General features: G+C 36.4%; 1 protein-coding gene across 2 annotated transcripts in view; it reads right to left on the bottom strand.

Annotated features, from left to right (window-relative positions):
* Positions 1 to 21,899, bottom strand: part of LOC145269263 (ankyrin repeat domain-containing protein 13D-like) — a 148,788-nt gene that overhangs the window by 94,719 nt on the left and 32,170 nt on the right. For both annotated transcript variants that reach the window (XM_080124888.1, XM_080124889.1), the window contains exon 2: positions 4,339 to 4,474. In XM_080124888.1, the coding sequence (XP_079981014.1) occupies positions 4,339 to 4,474 (136 nt within the window). The remainder of the gene's footprint in view (positions 1 to 4,338; positions 4,475 to 21,899) is intronic.

Genomic DNA, 21,899 nt, shown 5'->3' with positions numbered 1-21,899 from the left:
ATGACTAAAAAAAAAAAAAAAAATTACTTTATAAAATTAAGTGAAATTTTTTTCGGAGAACTTCATTCCCTAAGGTAAAAAAAAATCCATCAGTAAAAAAACAAACAAAAAAACTGCTTCATAAAATTCCTTTTTTTTTTTTTTTTGCATCAAAACTTTATTCCATAACGAGTATGTACAATATAATTTTTCTTCAATACTTTCATTTTTTTTAATATCTTGACTAAACTGTACAAGGACATTTTTTTTTAATCAAATTATTTTTTTTCTTTTAATATTTTTTTCTTTTATCCAAAGAAAAAATATCTTCATTTACTGAATTAATCTTAAAAATATAAAAAAAACTTATAACGATGAAGCACTAATTTGGTGCCAAATCGTCCCCCCCACCATCCCACAGAATCGAGCACGCTGAAGCATATCAAACTCGGTTATGCCAAATGATGTCGTGTTTTTGAGCAAAGGTTTGAAAATCAGTCTCTCTGTGGAAGCCATGCGAATGAGATACAGCCAATGATGTAGAAAACTGATAATCTTGGTGATGGTTACAGATGTTGGCATGTATCACTCATTTCAATTAAGTTAGAAAGCAAATAAATGGCTGATAACATTAATCTCTCAGAATTTATTCTCTCTACATAGAAACCTTGAAAAAAAAAAAACTCAGCAAACATCTCCTTGTGTTCTTTTTCTTCATAAAAACCTTATTGTTGCATTATTAAGTGCACATATAATTTTCTAGCTTGCACTTTTTAAATGCTTGTTAAATTATATATACATCTGAAAATTCTTTTGTTGTCGTTCTCAAAATCAATGACAAAGAGAGAGACGGTTAGTTTGTGTGTGTGGTGACGGCAAGGAAATGTCAATCACGTTGGAAGACTATCAGGTCAGTCTACTATCTTCTTGCTCTCCCCCGGTTGTTTATGTTCCTATTTACTTGCCTCCCCACGAGGGCAGAGTTAGACACCAAGGTCGTTTTTGATGTGGAGAAAGGAAAAAATATTGTCTCAGTCGTGAAGGATTTCTCTTCCACTGACCAAGAACAAAAAATTGAAGTGCAGTATCAGAACAGATACTACACTTTGAGATATTTAATCTTTTATTCAGGCTAAAATGACAATGCAAGTTCAAACTGAACAAAAAACTTAGGCACAAGGCCAACTCAAAAAGGGGGAAAATGGTGATCATTGGTCATCCTTGTCACTCCAGAACTAAACAAAAGTTTCTCTTAGCTAGTATCTTCTTTCACCATAATACCGCATTCACCCTTTTGTACTAGGGGACGTCCTACTTAGAGCCGAATTGTTGAAAACATTTTTTATTTACGTGTAAAAACAAAAAAGATAACAATAATAGTACAATAGTTCATTTGTGTCGAGAGCAGGGAAAGAAAAAAAAAATACAAAAGTGGTTAGTAGGACCCTCCCAATCCCTTCTAGTTGACAGACCACTCATTCTGCTCTGGTTTGTAAAGGAACCTGAGCTCCTGCGGGACAGTCCAAGTGGGGGTGCCCTCTTGATGGGACAAAATGGAGAAAAGAAAAATTTGGGGGGGGGGTGTTAGTGATTGATTTCTTTCTCTCCAAGATGGGTGAAATTTAGAGTGAGGGGTGAAAAAGAAAAATTGCAGATAGGATGGGGTGGGGGTCTTGGAGGCTTCCTAGGATGGAGCATTCACTCGACTAGCTAAGAGGCTTAAAATTGATTATGCTTGATGGAACTGCACGTTCCACACCTAGGCAGGAAACACGTATTCAAATTTGGCTCCTTTTTGTACACACAGACTTGTTACATGTATCCATCTTCTGCCAAATGCCAAATGCAGCCTTCTTCTATCACATCTGATTGGTGTTTAAAGAAAGCGATCAGATCCTGATTAGAAAAAGACAACACCCCCTGACCACCTTGCCGACACGATGTCCAAATCACCATTCTCGCCACAACCAGGATTATAATGTAGACCATTTGTCTTTCTCTGTCCCACGGCGGCCTCTAGTTGTCAACGAAATTGGATACGGTAATCGGGCGAGGATGCTCAGGATCGATGCGAGCTGTCACTTCGCTAACATACGGCCAGTACTGGTGGAGTTTGCGGCAATTGAAGAAATCGTGATCAGTTGTTTCTACGGCCGTTGTTCCACAACAGGGACAAGCAGGCGACTCTAAAAACCCAGAACTGCATTGTATGTTGTATAGTGGAAGTACATTTTGGGCTAATTGCCAGGTCAGGGAGAACTCCAAATTGTTCAGATGACTCGAACCTGGCGCCCAACTCCATGCGGAGCGGATCTCACTCTGCTGCCAACCCAAACGCATACATAGCGGGTTGCCCCCCTCCTCCTCACTAAGCCAAGAAAGAATCGTTTGTTAACTGACTTATTTGCCATCAACTTACATCCTTGAAATATAAATATTAAAATATTACAAGGTTCCTTTTTATTTTGCGTTGCGATTCCATATCTAACATTATTTCGACCACTAGGCGAAATGGTAACAATGAAAAGAAAAAAAAAAGCAGCGTATGCGTGGTCCCCCTCTGGCGCTGCATGCAAGATGACGCCACAAAAAATAGTGAAGAAATGATGAATGTGAGAAGTGTGAAGGGCCAACGTTGCCTTCACATTTTTTGCCAAATTTCAGAAAAATCGAATGGATGGGGCAAAAGTTATGGGGTAAAAAGTGCAATTTTTTGCAATTTTGGGGCATTTGTGACCTCTTTTGAGCTCCTGGGAACGTCGAATTCCAGTGAAAATGGACAAACGATGCAGTTTCACTCCTTAAGACATGTATATTTGAATTCAGCGCCATTGAAAACCACTATGTAGACATACATATCAAGTTTTTGAGTAATATGAAAAAAGAGCTCCAAAAAGGATTGTATTTTTTAGCTCTGAAAATCCCAGAGGGATGTGGACCAGAATTTTGCCAGGGTCACCCATACTGAATTTATATTAAGAACAATGGCCTCCACATTTTGGCCGATTTTCAGGAAAATCTAATGGATGGATCAAACGCTATGAGGCAAAAAATTGTCATTTTTGGCCAGTTTGAGGCATTTTTGACTGCTTTTTAGCCCCTGGAGACACCAAATTGCAGTATAAATGGATAACTGTGCAGTTTTAGGCCTTAAAACATACATATTTGAGTTGACCACCATGAAAAGCCACTATATAGTCAGACATATCAAGTTTTTGTGAAATATGAAAAAAGAGCTACAGAAAGGGGTATTTTTAGCTCTGAAAGTCCCCGGGGACGCAAACCAGAATTTTGCCAGGGTCACCCATACTGGATTTATATTAAGAACAATGGGCTCCACATTTTGGCCAAGTTTGAAAATATCTAATGGATTGATAAAAAGTTATGCGGCAAAATGCGTCATTTTTCGCACAATAGGGGCACAATGGGAATATCTGTAAAAAAGATTTTTTTTACTGTGCACATCTATTTAATGAAATACAATTTGTGGCAAAATTTCAGGAAGAAGTAATGAACGATTATCTGGCAATAGTCCGAACTAATGGACGCACGGACGCCACTGAAAACATAGGTCCCTCTCCAATAAATCGGGGGACCAAAAAGCAGAAAGCACCACAAACTATATAGCACGTATAACCCCCCACCCCCAGCATATATATATATGTATAAAGAGTTATATTTTGTTATTCCAATTTATTGCTTCCCCACGAGGGCAGGGTTAGACACAAAGTTTTTCATGTGGGGAAAACCCAGCTCCCCAAAATGGGCACTCTGGATAGGAAACAAAAAGAAAAATTGTCTCAGTCATCAAGGATTTCTTCTCCACTGACCGAGGACAGAAAAGGTGAAGTGTAGTATCAGAACAGATACTACACTGTGATCTTGGCCTGAAAACGTCGTTATTGAAAATGTTATACTTCTTATAGGAAATTAATATTTTTTGTCTCAACTACAAAAAAAAAAAAAAAAAAAATCTGCCACCTCTGAAAGAAACCAGTTTATTTTATTTTATTTATTTTTACTTGGGAGTCACCACTTATCAATGCCCAAAAGCCACTCGAGGATAAGGGTTAATGAATGTAAGGTGGTAATGTAGTAATCGTTAATGATGTAAGTTGGGTAGAATTGGATTAAAATTATGAGGACGGCTCAACAAGAACTCATTTACATTTGAATTTGAAGGCAATCGTGTTGCATTCAATTGGGAAGCAGGATAGCGGAACAGTGTTCTACAGGCGGGCAGAAAGAAGCGTTGTTTTTAGAGTCTGCATTTAGATTTAGGCACAGATAGAGAGTGGAAGAAATGGTGACAAAAAAATGAAAAAAAAAAAAAAAAAAAAAAAAAAAAACATGGCTTACCTGTCCAATATGAACGATTCTCTGCATTTGCGTTGGCTCCATTGCGGAGAAGAACCTTAGCACTCTCAAGATGGCCTAGTGCAACAGCCAAATGGAGTGGTGTACGGCCCCGTGGACATACGGCTTCGATATCATGCTGAAATGCACAGAAATATATAAATAATGGTTTAAACAGTTTTCTAATAAGATTTTTTTTATACAACAAATATTTTTTCACATTTTTTCTTTTTTTAGATTAAGAATAAATTGTTACATATTACGGACCATATGTGACGGTTAAGTTAGCTAGTGTGAATTTTGACAAGGGTCACACTAGGTGCATGATAACCCAGATCTGTAAAACAACAGGGTTGAATGAAAGATGAATGACGTAAAGTTGAGGCAGGGATAGCAGAGGTCAAACACCATAAACAAAACAGAGAGATAATAAAGAATTAAGCCATATTTTTGAGCAGAGAGAAAAATTAAGTCTTCAAATCAGTCTCTCCATGGAAGCCATGCAAACAAGACATTGTCAATAATGTTAGAAACTTTAATCTAAGGCAACTGTTACTTCAATGTCTGAATTGGAAATTCTGCTATTATTGCAAAATTTTTGGTATAATAACCGAGGGTATGATTACAGAAAAATGGAAGGTTCTATTTATAGATAGGGTGATAGAAACTGACTAATCAAATGGAATGATGCTTTGCTATCGACCAATCATAAACCAGAATCTCTCCAAAAAGCATACTGGATATTTTAAAATTCTGCACATACTTTTCGTTCATCAAGACTTCTATAGATTAGGTATCCACCAGGAAACTTTTATAATTCATGATTTCTACAGATTGGCTATCTAACGGGAAACTATTCCCTGTAAGCAAACTTTTACAATTCAAAACTTCTACGGATTGGCTATCCAACGGGAAACTATTCCCTTCTAAAACTAAAATGGCTTACAACTTGAAAGTTAAGTTGGTGATGGCATTGGAAAACAGAAAGACAAAGTCTCACTCTAACACTTAAAACTTTTTTTAAATCGTAGTTATCTCCCTTTAACCGGAGGAAAAAAAAAAGGTAAAAGAAAATATTACCTTTACTTAATTAAAAATATTAACTTAATATATAAACAGTTACCTCTCCTTAATTACAAAATAAAAATGTCAAAACACCTAAAGGCTATAACATGAACTGCAGAAAATAAAAACAATAAATAAAACAAGCAAGTAAAGACTAGCTAATAATGCAAAGTAATTAAGGTTAAATATTAATTAAAAACTATAAACAATGTTGAGTACCAAAACACACCGATATTAATAAAAAATATAATGGAAAAAACAATAACAGAAAATAAAATAAAATAGTTAATAATACAAGTAATTAAAGAAAATATTAATAAAAAAATTACAAATAATATCAGGTAGCAACACGTCCAATAGTAATAAATCGTGCATTCCAATTTCTGCTATCCTGCTTCATCTATATATATAAAAGCGAAAATGTATGTATGTATGTTTGGATGTCTGCTAAAAACTTTTGACAGACGTGACGAAAATTCACAAACTCGGTATCACATCGTGACTCATTAATTAGGTCAAATGGAAGCAGCAGAGTTAACTTTTATTGCGGCCACCTGTTTTTAATACTTAAATAGATAAATTCAAACGTATTTCCATTGTATGTTTCGGTGGCCTAATGGTTAATGTCGCACATTTTTTTTTTCCACATATATATGGCAAAATGACGCGAGTGTTTGCATATGTCCACCTTTTTTGCATCGTTCTTGCGTCAGATTCCACGAGAAGTTTCCATATACTTCTCAGATCATAATATCTCAGATTCGCAAATGGACATCGTCTATCTTTTCTTTTTTTTTTTTGATCAAGTTAAACAAAATTCCCACCGTGCTGTCGTCTTCAGTGTTTGTTTATCTTTTTTGTATAATAAACCGAAACAATTCAAATGCAAACGGGAAGCTTGGCCTCCGGGCCGGGATCTCTGATGCTTCACTTAATTGGTCCTTGATCAATGTAGGGAAAACCCTTCATACTGAGACAATTACTATTACTGCCAGAGTGCCCCTTTTTTGAGGGAGTTGGTTTTCCCCCACATTAAAACGGCCTTGTATCTAATTTGCTTTCATAAATAAATATCATGAGAGAAAGCAGGAACATTACTTGGCCCCCAGCCAGATTTCAAAGCAACGTTCATTGTGGCGACTCCTATTATTCTAAAGTTAATTACCAACTCATTGAATTCACTATCCTCTTTGGCCTAATGGTTAGCAAGGAAGACTAATTGCCCTACGTTCTCGAGTTCGATCCCACCTCCCTCTTTTTGTTTTTATTTCATCCTTGTGCCACTATCCTCCACCCGGGCAAAAGTTAATTACCAACTCATTTAATTCACTATACTCTTTAGCCTAATGGTTAGTGAGGAAATCTGATTACCCTACGTTTTCAAGTTCGATCCTACCTCTCTATCTATTTTATTTCATCCTTGTGCCTTGGGGGGGGGGGTTAAACTCGAATCCTTGAAGCGAAAGCGAAAAAAAAAAAAAAAAAAAAAAAAAAAAAAAAAAAAAAAAACATGATGAATTAACTAAAAAGTGAATAAGGTCAAACATCAATCCCGCAGTCAAGTTTTTGGTTTAGTTTCCCAAGATGTCGGGTTGAAAACCAGCTCCCCATAAAAATGGGGGTGTCCATATGAAAACAATTGTCTGATATGAGGTTTCCACCGCATTGATTAAAAGCTGATTGCTTTCTGGACGTTTCGGCACGAAAGCCAGTTTGAATTTAGTTTCACTTTATTCATACTAAGAACACAGGACAAACAGGCAATAGCGAAAAAGTGCGATTTTTACAAAAGTCGATGTAAATAAATATAGATGCGACGCGCGGTCCCAAATCCTAGATATTATCATCTAGCGGGTATATAAACACTTATAAGCAATAGTAACAACCCCCCCCCTGAGAATCGCGGCGAAAAAAGCCTTTGCGAGACATACAAAAATTATACAAAAAAGCCGAACGAACATGTAAGAAGCCAAAATATCAAGAATTTTATAAAACTCAACGTAAAAATGCAGAGGAAGGAACCTCCAGAAATACAACTCATGCTTATGATGAATACAAATACAAATGAATTGGATCTGGTGAGGACTGAGTAAAGAAAGTCAATTATTACACTGGTGCGATACTATAAAGTGGACCTGAGGTGGATTTGAGCCACTAAGTGCTGAGACAATAGACAAAGGAATAGGAAACAATAGATAGGAAGTAACAAACAATGAATCTCTAGGTATTTTTAGATCGAGCTTTTTAGAGTTGACACGACAATAAAAACTGACAAATAAATCAGAGAAGGGCAGCTTCTAATAGCCGGGGTGGGGTGGGGTGGGGGCGACCACAGATACCAACGTAGGGGAGACAGTTAGTTGACAACTAGATGCCCATCACAGCGGATGAGAGTTGGACAGTTTTAAAGTTGACTTTGAAACAGAAATAAAGACGAACGTAACATCGATAGAACAAGAAGACACACTCATAAGTCCAACAGTCAATTATATGTGAAACGTTGGCGTTTGTGTTTTTCCTTTCTCTGTTCCATCCCAACTATCGTCAATAGACCTGAGGTCATCTCGTCAGCATCAGACAAGGCCAGACTATTTGCCAAGAACTTTGCAGCTAATTCTACCCTATGCAACAAAGGCCATCAACTCCCCGTATTTTCTCCTATAACAGACAACACACTCTGCAACATACAAATGTGTGCGTGAAGTCGCCAAGCTAATCAAGAACCTTGATTCCAGTAAAGCAACTGGCCCTGACGGCATTCCAATTATAGTGTTAAAAAAGCTTCAACTAGAACTTGTCCCCATACTTACAAAACTCTTTAAGCGTTGCCTTAAAGAGAAGTGCTTCCCAACACCCTGGAAAACCTCATCAGTATGTCCTGTATTTAAGAATTCAGATGATAAGTCATCTCCCTCTCAGTACAGACAAATAAGTCTCTTGTGTGTAATGAGTAAGTTGCTGGAATCCATATTAAATAGAGAAGTAGTCAACCACCTCAGCAGAAATAACCTTCTTAGTGACATGCAATATGGTTTCCATTCTGCCAGATCTACAGCAGATGTGCTAACTGTTATATCTCATAGGATTAGCGAATCTCTTGACAAAGGCTTCCTCTCTAGGGCAGAAATCAGAGGCCATCAATATTAATGCTGGAGTCCCTCAGGAGTCCATCCTAGGCCCAACTCTCTTCCTGATATACATCAATGATCTCCCAAAACACATACTTAAATCATTCGTAAATATCTACGCTGATGACACGACCATCTACGGCAACACATCAAAGGCCGTAAATAACAAAGTTCTCTCTAATTCTCTCTCCTCTGATCTTGAGCGCGTGGTTCAGTGGGGGAGGAGGTGGCTGGTTACTTTTAATGCATCTAAAACCAAGCTCCTATCTTTATATCATCAACGCTCTGATCCCCATCTGGCATCAATTGAAATGGATGGCTCTCATCTAAGGGAAGCTCCATGTTTTGATAAGCTTCTGGGCTTGACCTTTACTTTTGACCTGAAATGGAACACGTACATCAAGTCAGTTGCCAAGGTCGCTAGAAAAATGGTAGGATCCTTCTACCGCTCCAGAAGCTATCTCACCCCTGATGCAATTCTCTATCTGTATAAAAGCCAAGTACATCCAAGGATGGAGTACTGCTGCCACATCTGGGCAGAAGCTGCTAAAAACAGCCTATCTTGCCTTGACAGAGTACAAAATAGGCTTTGTGGCCTAGTGGGTGATGCCCTTTTCTCTTCCCTGCAACCTCTCTCCCACAGGAGAGACGTTGCAAGTCTGTCTTTGTTTTATCGTTACTACCATGGCAGGTGCTCGTCTGAACTCCAATCTCTGGTCCCCCCTCGCCAATCTTTCACGATAAACACCCGTCTAGCTGAAACCACTGTCAAAAATTTTCCCCACTCCTTATCTGTGCCAAAATCAAGACGTGGATTCCATGAACAGAGCTTCTTTCTTAGAACTGCACGCCTGTGGAACTCTGTTCCGGTTGCCTATTTCCCACCTGACTACAACGTGGATGTCTTCAAGCCCAATGTAAAAAGATTCCTGATGAACCGCCCCCTTAAGTAAGACACTTTATAAAATCTCCAAAACTAACGTACTGTACACACAATAACCCTTATCCCCGAATGGTTTCCGGGCCTTGATAAGTGGTGACTACCTTTAAAAAAAAAAAAAAAAGTTGTTCATCAGAGCAGATTCCATTAAAGTACTTGTTGCAGCTTAGTCTACCAGGGATTGTTTCTTAGTATTTTAGATTTTTACAACAGACACAGGAATGCAATACTGCAGCGATGGAACAGAGGTTGGAGCTTGGTTGATAGTGCGAGACCCATTAGGTTGGAGCCTTTTTTGGACCCTATTTAGCAATTAATTGATTTTAATTTTTTTTTAATTAACATGAAAATTTCAGGAAGATCAAATGGCATGTGTCGTTTGGATTACTGTCCGCATGTTGAGTGTTATTTTCAAAACGTTTTGATCCATGTAACCTCCGACCTTGTTCAGGTGTACTAGAGGTTACATCGACTGAAACGACGTGAAAATAACACTCAAGATGAGAACAGTAGTCCGACGAATCCAAACAGGAATAATTAATTCTTATCTAAAAAAAAAATTAAGAAATATTAGATGGGATAATTCTGAGTTTTGGTCAACTTTTTTTTTTCTTTTTTTTTTTTTTTTCAAATTATGCGTATTTACTGTTGGCCTTCGGGCCAAGATCAAATTGTAGTATCTGTTCTTCAGATGCTGCACTTCAATTTCTTGTTCTCTGTCAGTGGAGGAGAAATCCTTTATGACTGAGACAATTTTTATTTTTGTTCCTTTTCCCCATGTTAAAAAAAACGATCCTGATGTCTAACTCTGTCCTGTGGGGGAGGCATTGTAAACAGGCACTCTTGGGTTTTGGTAAAAAAAAAAAAAAAAAAAAAATCATTTTCATTGCATCTCCCCCGCCCCAACACACACACACACACACACACACACACACACACACACACACACACACACACACACCATTAAATTTAATAGATTAAATAGTATTCAGTAGTTTACCATAGCCCCCCAACCCCACCCCGCCTTTACCTAGTACATTAGTAATCTTGTTAATAATCATCATTATAATAATAATACTTATAACATTACTAATACTACTACTACTAATAATAATAATAACAATAAAAATACGTCACATCATTAATTCTGTATTATACACAGGCCACACCCCTCAGGCTGCTGGGAAATCTGTCACAATACTAAACAGCATTGATCAATAAAAAGAAAGAGGAGACATTATTAAATGGACGTGATAATTCTCTGTCATCACTAATGACATGTAGTGGTGGTAGCCATGGTGGTGGTGTTCCCACTAACAATGCAAGATAAATTCAAAGCACAACTACATTCGTTGATGGACATCACATCATTTGTTTTTGTCTTTATTTATTTATTTTTTTTTTTGTAACGTTGGCAACCTGCTATACTTCGAAGGTGTATTTTTTTTTTTTTTTTTTTTTTGCGTGTCTCAAATGTACGGCAGCACCTTTGGGATCACAAATTAATACTAAACTAGGCACCGCCAAAAATGGCCGCAAAATCAAGTTGTTGTTGTTTTTTAAAACTAAATTACATTTATTAAAATCCATTATTTCTGAGTAACTTTTTTCTTTCCAGAAAGATAAAACCCTTAATTTTATCATATAGAAAACAGAATAATGTAAAACTTTTTCTACTATTTTTAATTAAATTTTAAATGTTAAATTTCCCCAAAAAGTTAACAATTGACATTTTTTGTCTTGCACAAAAAACGTACTTAAATATTTAAAAAAAAAGTTTTTGAAATAATTAATTTATTTATTTATTGTCTAAGATTTAGGATGATTTTCTAAGAGAATATGCAAAAATATTACAATATAAGTACCTGAATTTCAAATAATTCCACTTATTCATATAGGTAACCAGATATTTCGCGTCGATGTAGAGTCTAGATCGACTCTGTTTACGTTTGCGTTTGATAAGAAAACTATGGAAGACCAAACAGGCCCCAAAAAAACTTATTTTTCAGTGACGAAAATTTCAATGTATTATTAAGCTGAGGCTGGCCAGTACCAGATGGGTGACCATCTGTATGAGTTTGGTTTTTAATGTGTATGTGTGTGGGGGCCAGGCTCCCCAAAATGGGGGGGGGGGGAATTTAAAGCAGAATAAAAAAAAATTATTTCAGCGCGTTTGGTCCACCGTAGTCGAAAGGCGGCAAATGTTTTCAAACGGGATCGAAAAAAATGATGCTATTTTTAACACAAAGGGCACAATATTTATCGAATTTTTTTTTTTTTTGTATCAATTATTCAAAGCATGCCCTGTTTAATAATGGTCATGCATTATTCGGCTCGCTAAAAAAAAATTGTTAATTTATTTATCAAAAATTTTAAAATGTCTTTTTTCGTATAAATATTAAAAAAATTTTTGTTTTGTTTTGCTTAACTTAAATTAATTATTTTACTTAACATATTCACCGAATTTCACACTTCAAAACTCAAAAGCGGGATAATTAAACACAATCAAAGTTCTGATATTCAGACGTCAAAATAAGGTATGCAAACAATTTTTTTTTTTTTTTTTTTAATGTATAATTCTGTCCCTTACAACAACACAATGTTTTGTTCAGTTTCAGATGATTATTTTAAGCATATTTGTTCCCACTTCAAAACAAGGGGGGGTTTTGTAAGCAAAAAAAAAAAATATATATAAATATCGTTTATGAAAAATAAGTACACTGTTATAAAGTTCATTCTTCTAATAATCGCTGAAAATTTCGTATTGATCGGATAATTACCTGATTTTTGGTAGATTTTTAAAAAGACGGTCCGTCAAAAACTACTGACCTGCCCCCCCCCCCCAGTTTTGGCGGTGCCTATACTAAACATTGTTCTGAAGATGTTTACGATCATACTAAAATTTTAAAAAAATCTCCAGAGCGCTCAATTATTGGAGAAAGTGTCCAACATATTTATCAAAATAAATATGTTGGATACTGTGACCAATTTTTCTTTTGCGAAAAAAAAAAAAAAAAAAAAAATTGGAACAATTATTCCCTAACAGAAAAATACATGACAGCTTATCAAACACAGACGCCATATATAAATTCATCATGATCAAACTACTTGCCACTATCTTATGTAGGTTTTGCACATATTTATACCTACATTCATCCGTTATAATAAAATCTTATATTAATTTTTAGGAGCACCATAATCCAAACTATATCTTAGTTACTGGAAGTAGCACAATTTTCTCTCCCTAATTATTTTCTCCTTCCACTCTCCCAATCGTAACCAGGAAATTCTCTATTATTTGAAATCTGTCGTCTTTCAGGACGCTTCACCACCAAAGTTACACGACTTCTCTAGTTCTCTCAATCTCGCCTGACAGTTTGCACGTCTTGAACACTTTCCAATCCTGTGTCCTCTAGAAGGCTGTCAATATAGGTCATTTTTCTTCTACCACAATTTGGGTGTCCATCTGTTGGTATCCAGAGAACTAACTTGCTGGCTTCCTCTTCACTGTGTCCCACGCAGTGTCCGGCTACTCTCATTCTTCTCTGCTGTACTTTCAGTGATATTGATAGTAGGTCCACGTTAAGCTGTTGGTTTGCTGCATGGCTCCTCCATGATGAATTGAGGGCCATCCTGAGCATCCTTGTGTAACAGCCATCCATTCCTTTCTTGAGCACATTTGTAGGAGTCCATGCCTCAGCATCATAGAGAAAGACTGTTTCTACTGTGGCAACAAAGAGTCTTACTTTCAACTTTTCTGAGAGAGTGGATGACCATATCTTCCTCAACTTATGACATGCATTCCATGTCAGTGCTTTTCTCACTTCAAAATCTGTTTCAGTGCTTTCTGACCATGCTCCAAGGTACTTAAAGTTTTCGACAAGCTTGAGCAGAGTCCCATCAAGTGCTTTCACTGCAATTGGGTCAACGTGATTGAAGGCCTGTATCTGTTTTCTTGGCATTGCAGTACAAACCCAAATGCTAGTAATGTTTTTAAGATTGGTCACAAGTTTTACTGCATCAACGTCCGTGTTTATTACTCTGATACATTTTAAATTAGTTTTTTCGTTTTCATTTCATGAAAATGATGAACGCTCAAAGTCCGGCAAATCCCACTGGCTGCCCACTTGCATTTCTCATAATAATGGAATACCAGTTTACGGTATTTTAAGAACAGTTAAATACTAAACAAGATCGCTTCGATCACAACGCAACACAGATCATCAGAATATTCTTTTCTTTCTCCATCTTTAACATCTTTTTCGTCTTCATCATATTCTTCCACTACTCAGATTCAGTCACTCTTCATTGCCCATACTTAAATAAAGATGCTGTTTTAATATGACTGACATGTGTAAGGTGTTAACTTTGGTTAAAATTGCCTGTTCCTTTTTTCATCTGATTATCTCGATATCAATACTTATCATAGACATTAAGAACATTGCCACATACATAAAGTACATTTGTGTGAAATTTCATAAAAATCGTCCTGACCGTTTTCAAGTCCATAAACAAACACACACGTACAAATTCCTTTATATATATATATATATATCTATATTATATATATCTATATATATATCTATACTATATATATATATATATATTATATATATTGGTTGGTTGTGGCGTTCACCCTGATTTGGTTAAGCCGGCTCTATCCAACAAGTTCACCACATCCCGTATAACGGCCAACCAGGCATGGCAATCAGAGGCTATTTCCGCTACAAGCGTAAGCCATTCATGGTTCCATCATCAGAGCCCATAGAGGCGGGGGCCAAAGATCATTTCAGTATACTGCTTCACTGTCCTAAGCCAGGGCTTGAGTTGGCTACCGCTGCGTTTCTTCCAGTCTGGTGGTGGTGGTGGTGGTGGTGGTTGTTACCTTATTTATATATATATATATATATATATATATATATATAATAAAATGTATACACTCTTTAAATTATCTGAACTTGCTACATAAATACGCTACGCCACACCACATTCCCAAAAGATGTTTAGGAATAAAGAATGGCCCTTCCATCAGGATGGAGCACTTCCCCACTATCATCATCACGTAAGAGCATATCTTGATAGCCACCTGAGAAACAGATAGTCAGGACAAAGAGGAAGTATCAAGTATTGTCCACACTCACCAGATTTGACCCCCCCCCCTTACTGGATTTCTCTTAGGGCATGTTAAACACAGGGTTCACACCACAAAACGAGCTACAATGAATGAGTTGAAAGCAACCATTGAAAGATGATGTGTCACCATAACAATTGAACTGATTAGGAACGTTTTCGATTCAGTGAGCGTTATCAGCTGTTCATGGACCACAATGGCCAACAATTTGAACACTTTCGATAATTAGGTGGTTTTTATATTTGTTCACAGTATTTTGATGTATGAAACTTTTCTAAATGTTCGTTTTATGGTCATTTAAAGAGTGCATACATTTTATTGGGACATCTTGTATGTGCATATATATATATATATATATATATATATATATATATATATATATATATATATATATATATATTTATTTTTAATCCGCTGTGGTTTTTTTTTTTGACTGATTTGCTTTTGTTTACCCAATGTTTGATTTTCATAATCATCTTGAGCTCTGAAGAAATGGTGTCACCGAACCAACTACAATTGTGTAAGTCACACAAATGTTTACGTAATAAATATTATGTACACATTTGTGTGACCGATTTTATACCTGAAGGTGACATTTATTTGTAAAGCTCTACATACTATTCAGCACTTTTGAAAAAAAAAGAATTGGTTTTAAGTTCATGTTATAAATATATAGCCTTCAAATCTAATGTAAACAAATTCCTGTTAAGTCGCCGTCATAAATAATCAAATTCCACCCAATTTACATCATTAAAGATTACTTCACTACCAACTTACCTTCATTAACCATTATCCTCGAGTGGCCTTCGGGCCTTGATGAGTGGTGATCCCCAAGTTTGTTGAGAGAGATGGGGGAGGGTGACTTTTCGCTATGTTTGCTTTGGTGTCGGTTGTATATTAGATTTTGAACAAGATAAAAGGAACGCAGGTAAAAAGCAAATATTTGTACCGGACGCATTAAGGAGGTTTTCAATAGAAAGCCAAGAGGAGACCAAGTCCATTAACTCGTTGAAAGCTGAACTTGTTTGACCAGCGAGAGTGAAACGAGTTTTCCAGTTTAAACGGGTTGGGAGTGGAGGATGTTAGACTGCGAGTTATTTTTTGTTTTTTTATCTTGGCCTAGCTTAGTAGTACCTGGACGTTGTCCAAATAAGTCGCAGGCACATGGCGATGGTGCGAAAATATTCTTGTTAATTCACAGAAAACATATTATAAATATAAACACGACAAAACAATATTGACATCTTAAAAAGATTTTCTCAATGTTTATATTTTTTTTTTAAGCTGAAGAAATAGAAACCATAATGATGGTGGTGGGGGTGGGGGTAATGAATTTAGGGTGCCCTCAATAATAACTGTAAAAATCGATAGAACATTAACTCTATAATAATATACACGAAATCTGCAAAAATTAAAATATCATATTTAAGCATACTTTACGACCGGGCTTTGCCGGGCGTCCCTGCTAGCTTAGATAAATACTTTTTCAGTTTTACCAAAAGAGCTACAATAATATCAGAGCTTCTCCATTTACACTGAACATCTACAGAATGCCAACATCAATATATTACATATGAACGAGTCCCCTGTGGAATTTCCACAGGTCCCCCTAGTCTTTATTTATTAGTCCTTGCGCGAAAGAGGACACAAAATGTTTTAAATAATAATAGAATAACAAAGACTTTCACTGGCGAGGACTACTATTGACCGTAACCAGTTATACATTCCTTTTGAAATTTTCATCTCTATTTTTCTCGTTATGTACTGAATATTTGTTAATGAAACCTATATGAAATATGTTCCTTATTAAATTTTAAAGATTTTCTATTCTGAAAGAAGTTGAAAAAATTTTAATTTAAAAACGTTATTTTAAAGTTTTTGTTAAAAAAAAATTCAGATTTTCTCATTATTCAGACCTGTATTACAAAGAGGGGGTTGCAAAAAAAATGAGTTGTGGTGTGAGGAGTAATACAAACTGAAATAGAGAGAAGGAGAGTCTTAAAATATAATCTTAAAAAGATACAAGTTAGAAAAGCATTTCATCCAAGGCATGAAAATTGTTAAACAAAATGTTTTTACTATAGGCTTTAAAAATAAAGGTACAAGATTCAATGTGAAATGTATTTATCTTCAAAGTGCACTTTTATAAATTTTACAAAGTAAGGTATAAAAATTTAATTTAAATTGAATCGAAAAGTTACCTTGAATTTATTTTATGTAATGTACATTTTGTTACAATTTAAAAACATTATCTTTCATCTAGCAATTAATGATATAGATATAAAATTTTCAATGATTTTTTTATATACATACTAGCGGGGTTACCCGTCTTCGAGGTGTATGTGCTCTTAAATCAAAACTGAACAGTTTTTTTTTTTGGGGGGGGGGGGGTTAAAAAAAAGTTTTGGTAAGTAGGTATGATCGGAGGCCTGAGGCGAAGTTGGAAAATAAAGTGTGAAAAAACGTGCCACGTTAACAGCTCGGCCAGCAAGAAAGAGTAACTGAAAGATGTTTGAATTTATTTAAGTAGAAAGAGAATTGACAGGTGCCTGCACTTAATGATTTGATGAGGTCAAATAGAAGTCACGGAGTTAACATTTTCTGTGAGCGTTACGACAATGTAAGCAATCGCTATTCAGCAGTTAACATTTTCTGCGGGGCAGTTTTTGATGAGATCAAAAATCCGGTTTGTTTTGTTTTTACCCAACTTTGGGGAAAACCAGCTCCCCCGTTTATTAGGGGAGTGTCCAGATGTAAGCAATTGTCTGATATGACGGTGAAAAGTTGACATTGACCAAACGTTTATATCACTTTGCGGAGACCACCCAGTCATGGGCAGGGAAACTGACGATTTGAATCCAGTTTTGCTTTTTTTATACTGAAAAGTCAAAGAAACACACGTCAATTGAAAAATCTGGAAAAATAGCGTGTGAAAGTCAGGCAAATTTAATACACATGAGAACCCCCCTCCCCCCGTTCGTAACACGTACATATTATCATTTAGACAGCATATAAAAAGTTTTAAGAAAGAGGAGCGACCCCACTGAGCAACCCCCCCAAAAGCCTTTTGCGGACATACAGAAAAAGTGCACACACATACACACATTTTTGCTTTTACCGTCACTGGATTATTTATCTTCCACCAGACTATCCATTCATGTGTAATCACCTTTTTCTTCACCATATTCCCTCTGCTTCACCTTTTTTGTTATCAAGTAAGATCTTTGACTTACTTGTTGTTTCATCAAATACTTTTGCATGCAAAATCCGATCCCGCATTTTGCTAATTCCTACCCTCTGATGAGAAGGAAAGTATTTCTTCGAAACTCCGCGGATTAAGGACTATCCACTTACCTAGTGTTTCCTTTTTAGATTAAATATGTTTTTAACTCATTTTGAAGTGTTTTTTTAACGCGTTTTATTAACTGTTTGCTCGTATTATAAGCTTTATCTCCTATTTGGTTTTATCGAGCTTTTACATCTGGCTGAGATAACTTCATAAATATTAATCCTTTAATATTTATAATATACTTTAATTTTACCATCTTGGATCATTTTGGTAAATTTAATTGTAATTTTTATTTTATTTTATATATATATATATATATATATATATATATTTAAAAATATTTTAATGGTAATTTTATTAATACTTAAAAAAATAATTTAATAATATTTCGATTTTATGTTTAGTATTTCAACACAAATTTTTACTGGACATAAAAAATACAATTTTAATTAATTCTCAACTCATTTTCCAAGTTAATAATAGAAATTTTGCAAGGCAAAAGTCACCAGTCTGTATGAACCCTGTTATAGCACATTGAATATTAACGCTGTTACAACTCTCAATGTACATACTTAAATGTCTTTGTATTCAGACACGCATGTGATATGTAATTCATCCCGGGTTATGCTGACATGTTAAAAATTGCGATCTTGCTGTGAAGGCTGCTTAGTACAAAGAGTTCAAGGGTTACGTGCTGACATATGTCAAACTCTGTAGTTGAGGTCGACGAAAGCACCAGAAATAGGTCATTCGGGTTCATGTGAAAGAAAGAAAGGAAAACATGCAAGAAGGAGAGGAAGATATCTTTTCTCTCAGATGTAGGAGTCTGGTTTCCGATTTTCGATGGAACAGACACGTCGAATTGGCGCAAAAATGCATCAGAAAAAAATAAATAAATAAAACTCAAGTTTTTGTCAACAATGCAGAGGTCCTCCAGTTCACTCCTAGACGAAATAAAGTAATCCATGTTAGAAAATCGGCGTCGTGTTTTCGTCTTAGAAATTTGGCTGTCAACAGATCAAAGTTCAACGATTTGACTTTTGAAAACTCTACCAAACTCCTCTGCCAATTTTGGGTCTAAACACTTGAAATTTTAGATGTAGGTTATCTGGACACAGGAGTCAAACTTTACACAAAGTTATGAACAGTAAATAGAGCCCGAGCAAAGCCGAGCTGAACTGCTAGTACATTATATATATATATATATATATATATATATATATACACACACACACACACGCGCATACTAGACGTATCACGATTACATACATACATACACACACACGCGCATACTAGACGTATCACGAGTACATGCACAGATACAAATAGACACACGTAATGAGATATACATAGAACAAATACCCCCCCCCCCCAAAAAAAAATCTTACGCATACACACATTAAATGTCACCTCTAAAGTAGATTGTGCAAAGAAGATCTTTATGGACGTTTAATGTCAAAGTCTTTGACATTTATCGCCTTTGGCACATCTTCTACATCAGTCTCTCTGGCCACATCTCAAACTGCAGCATCCATACAAGATGCAACACTACCAGCATCACAGATTTTACGGATTTGATTACGTTTTTCATCAAGTTGATAGCCGAATAACACCTGCTGGCTATAAGAAGTGCAGAGAAGATGAACTGAAACTGATAGCTTTATGTGTTGCGTATCCTGAGCTACCAACTTCCTCATGAATGGCATTTGCAGACTATACTTTACAATGATTCGTCCCCACTTGGAATACGAGTCCTTAGTGTTTGCCAAAGTCGACAAGGTGTTCTCATTGTTGTGCCATCAGATATATATACTACCGATTCCTTGCTGCGGCCCTGTTTCCTCTGAAATATATAATCTGCTTGGATAAGATCTGCTAAAATGTAACAGTTGCTTCTGTTGCCTACAGATTATTTTATGGTTCTTGCCCCACTGCAATGCTTAAATACCGCCCTATGCTGTGGCAATCTCTGACGTCTTGGTTCGTAGTTCGATTTAATCACTAGAATCTATCTTGAGCACAGGTGTCATGGCTAAAAACGTACAATCTTGCAGGCAGATCACTTCGGTGATCTAACGAGAACTGGTGTTTCAATGCGAATATGTTTTACTAATGGTACTGCGGCAATATATATTCACATTAGACCCTCTACAGTTCAGAGAAATACCAGCAACCTCCTTTCGCATGGTGTTCTGCAATCCTGAATGCGCTGCCTTAGAATTGTGTTCATGAATATGTACCACTGTAATATTTTCAGAGTTATGTATTAGTTATGTATTAGCTAATTATCATGATATCCCTAAGTTTTATGCATTCCCTAATTAGCTCGTAGCCTCTGTCTATTGCTATAAAAGACAAAATGTGTGTGTGTGTGTGTGTGTGTGTGTCAAAAACTTTTGACAGAGACGACCGATCCTGATGAGATTGGTATCGTTTTAAAGTTCCGTCCTTCAGACGACAAATATTAAAAAAAGCATTCATTCTTTCACCTTAAACTCGGCCAATTTTTACAAGGAGGGGGTCACCTTTTCGTCGACATTTTTGCAAAATCATCATACGTGCTTGCAATGACTAGCCTTAATTTGAACAGCAGCGAAGTCGTATGTCATGGTAGCTGCGGATGTTAAGCAGTTTGGTTTTTTTCACCTTTTTCTCCTTCGCGTTACAGGTTCGAGCCTGCCTGTCTACTCCTTTTTTTTTTTTTTTTTTTTGCTGCTTATTTCGAGGCTTACATAATGGGATTTTTTTTTTTTTTCCTTTGAAAACAAAAAACAAATTTTACCGATCGCTTAAACATTTTTTTTTTTTCACATCTTTCTTCACCCAGGCTGCGTTTATTTTTTTTTTTTCTGGTTGTATTAACCCGTTACTACACCACTTCTCCACACTCGGGCAACGCCAGATAGCCCCCCCCCCCCGTTAATCTATTATATAAAAGGCAAAATGTGTGTGTATGTTTGTCTGTCTGCCAAAAACTTTCGACACACACGACGGATTCTGACGAGATCGATATCGTTTTAAAGCTCAACGTCTCAGACAACAAATATTAAAAAATTGGCCAAAAACATTAATTCCTTCACCCTCAACAGGGCAGTTTTTTACAAGGAGGGGGTCGCTTTTTTCATCAACATTTTTGCAAGTCATCGTCTTCGTTGGATTGACTAGCCTTTATTCCAATGCTCACAACTACCGGTTTCGCTAGACATTACATTTTCTTCACATGGGTTCAAACCTGACTGCCTACTACGACTTTTTTTTATACCCCCCCCCTACTGACACTTTTTTTTTAACACCTCCCGGGTTTTCTTACTGCACCACTTTCACAAACCCGGGCAACGCTGGGCATCCCTGCTAGTCTATATCTATATATATATATATATATATATATATATATTAAAGGCAAATGTGGTGCGCGCATTTTTGTATGTCCAAAAAAGGCTTCCCCCCCCCCCCGGGATTCTCGTGGAGGGGGGGGGGTTACTATGTCTTAGAACTGTTTATATACCCTCTAGATCATAACATTTAAGATTTGCGAACACGTGTCGCGTCTAGATTTATTTCTTACTATTTCGGCCCCCTCTCGTGTTGATTCGGCCTTTTCGTATAAAAGCGAAACTGATGTGTAAGGTGTAGTTCTCGGCCTACGGGACCGGGAACGTCCAGAAAGCAGTGAACATTTACATTAAATAAAACACTGTCCCGCACTGAAAGTTGACGTCATTAACTCCTAAAAACGGGCACCTGCCAAGTCGCACGTTTTTTCTCCACACTTTATTATTTTCCAACTGCGCGTCAAGGCTTAGTTTTTTGGTTTTTTTTAAAACAACCAACGATTTGTTTTCATTTACCCAAAAACAAACACATACAAACACCCGGGCAATGCCGGGTACCCCCCCCCTCCGCAAGTCTAATAATATATAAAAGGCAAAATGTGTGTCTGTGTGTTTGTATGTCTGTCAAAAATTTCGTAACGAACACTAACAAAATTGGTATTGTTAGAAAGATCGATCT

The sequence above is a fragment of the Euprymna scolopes genome, chromosome 45, assembly GCF_053919585.1.
Source record: "Euprymna scolopes isolate OS-2025 chromosome 45, ASM5391958v1, whole genome shotgun sequence".
In the NCBI taxonomy this organism is placed as follows: domain Eukaryota; kingdom Metazoa; phylum Mollusca; class Cephalopoda; order Sepiida; family Sepiolidae; genus Euprymna; species Euprymna scolopes.
Note: the sequence above shows the minus strand (reverse complement) of the source record. Positions and strands in the feature narration are given on the sequence as shown.